We start from the raw sequence: 7,773 nt of genomic DNA, 5'->3' as shown, positions 1-7,773 counted from the left end.
ACTAGGAAATCTGTATGTGTATCTTTGTCTATCTACCTAGATCTATATCTGCATCTATATCTACATCTACTTATATATCCATTTATCTTTATATCTTTAGCTGTGTCTATATCTAAATCTTTGTCTAATTACATACCTCTATAATTACAAGGACTTTTTGTTATAGAGATTTGACATCATGCAGTTATAGAAACTGATTAATTAGTCTCTATTAAGGCTATTGTCTTCAAGTCTGCTGCTGGGAAGTTGAAGTTCAAGTAATCCAGGAGTGACAGGTGTAAAAGAGGGAGGAACAAGAATAGGCTGGAACCTATAAGGATTATTTTGGATCCCACAAGAATGAACTGAAATCTGTGTCAGTTCTCATTACCACTATCCTTGATGGTGTGGCTATATTGCAGAAGTTGGGGCCCTTCATCATAGAGCTAAACACACACCTGACCCTGAACTTGACTGTGGATTAATAACTCCTCATTTTCCTCTCAGCCCCTGGTAACCACTATTCCAGTCCTTGATTTTATAAATTTGACTATTTTAGAGTCCTCATATAAGTGAAATCATGTAGTACTTGTCTGTCTGTGTCTGGTTTACTTCTCATACTTTGTTTCTATCTAAAGGTGAGCTTTCTGGTCTCCTTCCCTCACTCCCAGGTCTTTGCTCTCTGGGATGGGATGAGAGGCATGGTTTCATTTGGGGGAGGACCCGGTCATGTTTACTGAGATCTATACAATATTTTCAGTGGATTTTCTTGGATGCAATCTGCCAGAAAATAGCCACAACCAGAACAAAAACATAAACAATTTTGTTTTCATTCACTCTTAAAGGATAATTTGGAAATCACTCACTTCTGAGGCTGGTGGTGTGCCCCAAGCTTATAAGGCTTTGTCGATACTCAGAGCAATGCTTTGTATTGTAAAGTCAATGTATATAAGAGCTACTAAGGCCCAGGCCTTGCTCAGATGTTCAGAAACTTCCTTACCTCTGTCTGTGGGGTCAGGCTTTCTCCTGTACTTCAGGTTCACATCTTTCTGCATGTGACCCATGCTACCAGAATGATGGCTGGTTAAGGGACAGTCTTATGTTGCAGGGTATTTCACTCTCCCACCTTATTAATTGGCTTCCATGAGCCTGATGGAAGGTAAATACTTTGTTTCTTGAGAGCTTGATGAAAAAAAATGGGAGGAAGAAGAAGTAGGTTAAGTAAGAGGAAAGTAAGTGAGTTGATTCCTCAGTGTTTATGGGAGGAAGTCAATAATAGGTGCTTTCCAAAATTGAGATATTTGTGAATAAAAGTCTTTTCATATTATTTAGAGTTATGGAGGCAACTACCAAAAAGAACTAAAACCATACATAAATGGTTTGTTTCCAGAGAAAAGAACCAGAATGTGTTTGGGAAGGAGTGAAATAGAGTAAGAAACTCCTGTGTTTTGTTGTAATACCCTGTTTTTTAAGATTCCTTTTTTTCCAGCTGAATGTATTATTTTGATAATAATTAAGAAACAAATTAAACTGCACCCTTCCAAGTAACTTTACACTTTTTTGCTTAGATGTATCACCTATATTTTGTCAATGATTGAAAATAGGCTATGTTTAACAAGGTGGAGCAAAAAGGACGGCACTATTTTATTTCAGAGAATCCATGAACATCCTTTTCAGCAAGATGGGCAAAAAAATTCAGAAATTATGATTTATACACATTTAAAAAAATATTTTAATTACAATGGATAAAGGGAAGAAGATGCAACTCGAGAGAATGTTTGGATATTGCTGGGGCACAAGTTTTTTAATCATTAGTATAATTGGTCTAGGACTTTCTGTGGCCCCCAAAGGGGTATTGAAGTACTTTTGCATGAATGTGGGGCTCTCCCTGTGTGTTTGGGCTGCTTGTGCCCTGTTGTCCATGATGACCACTCTCTGCTCAGCAGAGATCGGTATAACCTTCCCACACAGCAGAGCTCACTACTATTTTCTCAAAAGATGTTTCGGTAACTTGATCTCTTTCCTGGATCTCTGGACAGCTTTGTTTCTGGGGCCAGGGTTAGCTGCCAGCCAAGCCCTACTCCTTGCTGAGTATAGCACTGAGCCTTTTTATCCCAGATGCTCTGCTCCAAAGCTGCCAAAGAAACGTCTGGCGCTAGCCATGTTGCGGACTGTGGGAATTCCGAATTCTCGCAGTGTGAAAGAGGTGACTTGGCTTCAGCCAGCCAGCCTAGTGCTGAAAATGGCCCCACCAGCCCTTATTTCTCTGGGTGGAGAGGTACTGCTGTTGAGAGGAAGGAAGAGCTTTCAGAACTCTTGATACTGAGTTTCCAGAAGCCTCTGATTTATAGACGCTGTTTTCCAAGGATATTTTGCATTCTCAGGCGGGGGATGTTTTACATTTATAGCAGGTAATTACCAATTCATTGAGAAAGAAAATCTCAAGTCATGACTTATTGCATGCAATGTGAAATGTACATCTTCTTTTTTATATTTTGAATTTTATTTTAAATACGTGATGATTCAGTGTTTGTTCTTCTTTCTTACTTTCTAAATTGAGTCAGAATATGGCAGTCTTGCACTTATCACTCAGTCTTAATGTTTCCCCCATTCATTCAAAAGTGCTTATTTTATTGAACGACTTCTCTTTTTCAGCTCTCTTTTCTGGGCTCACGGATATGGGATCTCCATGTTAATCGAGTTTCCTTTCTGTTAATGGATGAATTCTGGGGTTGTGGACATGTTCCTCAGGGGTGATCCAATGCCAGACTGTGTTTGTGTCGTGAGTGGGTGTGACACACTTATGCTCTGCAGTACTTTTCAAGAGAAGAGAATCATAAGTATAATTGCTCAGAGGCTGGATTTAACACTCTTCCCTTCAATGTCAAGACAAAAGATTTCTTCATTTTTGAAATCGGTCTCTTCCTTTGAACCTCTTCTTTTTCTTTCACCTCCTCAGGGGTCTTCCCTATTCATTTATTTAATTTTTTCCAACTTCAACCTTTTTACCAGTTCTTTTCCTTGACATTTCAACATGAAGTAGGCTTTACTTTTAAAACACGTATTTCTTTTAATCAAAGGACCCCCTGAGTCACTGATGTGTCCCTTGTGCATTAAATAATTTGGTCAGCAAATATCTTTTTAAACACTATTTTTGAAACACTGTAGTAGTTCCTTAAGATGAATAAGATATATTCTTTACCCTAAAGAGGCTAACAGTTTAATGGAAAAAGCAATATCTAAATTTTGGTCTGACCTCTGCCACTTATGAGTTGTGGCAAGTATCTTCACTTCTCTGGACTTACTCTTTTTTTTTTTTTCTCCTTCATCTGAAAAATGATCATTATGGTTTAAAATCAGTATAATTCTGTGCTTATAAAACCATGGAATGATAGTATTTAATAAGTGGTAATAAGAGAACAATGTGATCACTGTGAGAATCCAGTGGATGGTAAGATCATCTTTTGTTGTGTTATCAAAAAGGTGGCAACTTTCATTGAACTCAAAAAATTCCAGCAGCGGGATGCCTGGGTGGCTCAGTTGGTTAAGTGTCTGCCTTCAGCTCAGGTCAGGATTCCAGGGTCCTGGGATCCAGCCTCGGCATCGGGCTCCCTGCCCAGCGGGAAGCCTGCTTCTCCCTCTGCCTGCTGCTTCCCCTGCTTGTGCTCTATCTCTCTCTGTTGAATAAATAAATACAATCTTAAAAAAAATTCCAGCCATAAAATAATATGAGTGAAGCCGTGGAGACCAGAAATATGCAGGTGCATATAAGACATAGCATGTAACCTTGGGTGATTGCAAAATGGTTTCCATCTGATGAGCTGGTTAGTAGATAGCATTACTAAGGCAAGTATATAGAGAGAAGTAGAATAAAACGGCATAGGGTTGGAGACTGGAGAAGGCCAACTTTTAGGGGGTAGGTGGAGAAAGAAGATGCAATGAAGAAGCCAGAGGAGGTTGAGAGAATTATAAAAAGAAATCACTCTATGTTCCACAAAAGAGGGTGTAATCAACATGGTAAAGGGCTTCAGAAGTTGAGGAGTATGAGAATTGAGCAGAAGCCATTTCACTAAGTAAGAAGTCATTGGTGAACTTTGGACATGAGAGGAAAGTCAGTCCGCATTGAGTTAAACAGGGAAGTATTGAGAAAAGAAAGTTTGTGATTAAATGTACCACTGCAATTTGAGAGGCTAGCATAATTCGTTTGACTTTCTCTCTCTCTCTCTCACTTCATCACTCTCTTTTATCAGGATAGAAGAGATATCTCTGCCTTCTGTTTTATTCATCTTGTTCCATTGCCAGAGATGTTTCACTGCTAGATAATTTTTCTCAGCTGAAGATAGATTCACAGAATTTACTAACCTACAAACTCTTCACAAGCACCTGGCAGTAAACAAAATTTTTCAGGAGGAATTTCAGAGTATACTAGCATTGTTAATTTACTTAATAAACTTTAAGTACAGCTAAGTTCTAAGTAACACTTTTACCCATAAAATGATGATATGTAGGCAGCTGACTTAGCATATTGTAGGAACATCTATCTTCCAAGTTCAAGACCAAGGATATTCACTGTCTGGCTATTATAACCTTGAATTATGTTTTATGTTATGTTATGTTATGTTATGTTATGTTATGTTATGTTATATTCCTTACTCTCTATAAATCTAATACATAATAAGAAAGAGTAAAAGGCCCAGAGGAAAGTGTAGTTAATCCTAAAAGTTGCCTTTTTGCTTGCTCAAAACCTTTGACTAATAACCATAGTCATTAATAACTTATTAAGTGCTAGGCATTTGATTGGAATTTTATTGTCCCTATATTTTCCATTCTCCCCAGTATACAGGTAAGGAAATTGAAACCTTACCAGTCAATAAATTGTCCAGAATCCCACAACTAGTAAATGGTTCAGGCATCATTTAGCTGAGAACATTGGAATTCTTTACTCTTTAAGTGCTTAATCAGCTCATATTAGTGTATACCGTGGACATTACATTCCACCCGTGGGCAGATGCAGATAAAACAGATTTGACATATGTCAAAGGACAGATATTGATTAGTCAGAGGGATCAGGTTTTAAGTAACAGAAACCCACACACATTGGCTTAAGCAGTAAAAGAAGAACTTGCTAGAAGAATAATGCTGTGTTTCAAGGAAAACATGAGCAACCAATCTTCAGGAGCAACAGGAGTTAGGGAAGCTCTAGGACTTAAAAACTAGACTCATCAGCCATCTTTCTTTTTTGCTACTGTTACATTGTTTTTTTCTTCTTTCTCTCGGTTTTGTTGACATTTGGTTCAAATTGTTAAGAGGAATCTTCTTGTATCCTGGCAGTGATTGGCCTTCAGTGAGTCAGAGGTCTGTACTCAGTTCTATTACCAGTAGCCAGGGCACAGGGTCACATTATATACACATAACTGTAATGTCGATTCTTTATGTCAGGGATAATTTTCAGAGAATGGCAAAATTGGGGAAAATGGTGTGACAAATGGAACAATATTTGAGAACAAGACTGTTCTAGAAAACCTATTACCTATGATGCTAAATCATGACCTCTTTTCTTTTTTGCACTTAATGGTGACATTAAGGGAAGGCAAAGAGCCTACAGGAAAAGAGAATTTATGATTTATTCTTTTACTCTTTTCATATATGCCATGAAATCATATAATAGGACAGTTTTGCTAGTCAGGAAGACCTTCCTCTCCTATGTTCCCAGGAGAAGTTATGATTTTGCCGAGATCTGAAGGGAGAGTGTCAGTGCAGCAACGAGGAAAGGAAAGAACATTCCACATGAGAGAATGGGTATAGAGGCCATGACACTTTTGAGAAACTGAAGAAAAGCCCATGAGCCTATGACGCAGGTAGCAAACGGGACCATCAAATTATCATATAATATATCCTCAAAGCACTTTATCTCTTTTCATGTGGATATTTACCACAGTCACTATTATCACTTTTATTTATGTGATTATTTAATTCATGCATAGCTCTTCTTGAGGTTAGGCTTCCTGTTTGTTTTCGCTCACTATCATATTCCACTACCCAGACTAAATAAATGCCTTGTTCTGAATAGATGAGGCTGAAGACACAGGTAGGCTCCAAACCATACAGGGTCCTATGGGCTCAGCTTTGATTTTCACTCTTATGACTTTCTGCAGAAATGTTACCATCTCTAAGGAAAATGAAGAAAATTCCCCCCCTTTTCTGCATTATCACCGAGCTCAGAAAGGCAATAGTCGTGAAGTAGTTCACCAATGTGTTTGTGTGTATGTGTGTTAGTAAGTGTGGTGGTGGCCTGGGCACATTGGAAGAATTCAGCCTAATAGTTAATGCATGACGTGGTTTTAAAGATAAATTTAAAGACATGCTTTTTACCTATTGTGATTTTGCTCTTTTATGTATTATAGGGGAGCTGAAGAAACCCAGAAAGACAATTCCAAGATGCATTTTTACTGCTTTACCTCTGGTGACTATCATTTATCTACTGGTTACTATTTCCTACCTGCCTGTTCTGACACCCAAGGAAATTCTCTCTTCAGGTTTGTATGCAAATGACTAAGGCAATAAATAATAATGACCGTTCTGGTCATCAGTATCACTTTACCAGTCATAAAGTGTTTGTTTTTCATTATTTTATATAGAGAATCAACTTGTAATTTTCAAAAATAATAAAGGGGCCAAAGAGTATGATTTGGCTTAGGCAAGAGTTTTATAGTTAAGCATCATAATATGGAAAACCATATTTCTGATGATACGGAAAAATATACATAATGCTGACATATGATGCAGACTAGGTTCACTAGGTTCAAAATATTTGTATTGCTTTCATGATCTTCCCTCACCAGAGTGACACTATGTAATCAGTGCTTAGGTCTACTAAAACTTTTACCATGTTGATTTTCTTTTTTTAAGATTTTATTTATTTATTTGACAGAGAGAGACAGAGAGAGAGAGGGAACACAAGCAGCGGAAGTGGGAGAGGGAGAAGCAGGCTCCCCGCGGAGCAGGGAGCCCAATGAGGGGCTCGATCCCAGGACCCTGGAATCATGACCTGAGCCGAAGGCAGACACGTCATGACTGAGCCACCCAGGCGCCCCTACCATGTTGATTTTCTAAATGTCCTTCTACGTGACATAAAGAATGATAAACTTGAAATGTGGGATATTGGCAGTTAAAAGAGTAGATGTTAATGGCCAATTGATGGATATAATTAACAGTATTAATATGTAATATAATGTTTATTATAAATGACTCTAAAATTTATGGTGACAAAGGGGCCCTGAACATATTGGAAATAAGAAATAAACTTCTGAGATAAACTAGCATCCAGTACCATTAGGACTAATCTCTTTTGAGTAGCTATTAACTGTTTTGGTAGATCTTTGAGGTACTGAAGGTAAATCTAAGAGAGGTTTAATATAAAAGTCCTAACACACTTCGCCTCCATTCCTGTGTTACTGCCATGCAGGAAGCTGCCATATGCGTGGTATCCTAATTGATTCACAATGGTCTAGCTTGCTTAGGGAACTGTAAACTAGATATGATCAAGATTCCGAGCATTTGTGGGAACAAACCAAACACTAAATTGCTTAAGAACAAGTAGGGACTTATTAACTACTTTGATTATGTAAAGAATAAATTCACAAAATTAATTATGGGTGTGGCCAAGACTGCTGATCAGCTGACCCAGACATTATGGTTCATTGAATCTGGCATCTGTTATGACTGCCAGTGCTCTGGTCTTACTGGTTGTTAAAAACTATGATTATCTTGTCTGGTGTGTCCTAAAAGTTGCAG

General features: G+C 38.0%; 1 protein-coding gene across 1 annotated transcript; it reads left to right on the top strand.

Annotated features, from left to right (window-relative positions):
• The first annotated feature begins 1,720 nt into the window (after positions 1-1,720).
• On the top strand, positions 1,721-6,535 carry SLC7A13 (solute carrier family 7 member 13). The gene is given in 2 exon segments (XM_025870529.2): positions 1,721-2,390; positions 6,384-6,535. Coding segments are annotated over 2 exon segments (822 nt in total).
• The last annotated feature ends 1,238 nt before the right edge of the window (positions 6,536-7,773 follow it).

Source organism: Callorhinus ursinus, unplaced genomic scaffold (genome assembly GCF_003265705.2).
Source record: "Callorhinus ursinus isolate GAN/ISIS: 27379988/994484 unplaced genomic scaffold, GSC_fseal_2.0 scaffold5, whole genome shotgun sequence".
Lineage (NCBI taxonomy): Eukaryota > Metazoa > Chordata > Mammalia > Carnivora > Otariidae > Callorhinus > Callorhinus ursinus.
This window is presented reverse-complemented; position numbering and strand designations above follow the sequence as displayed.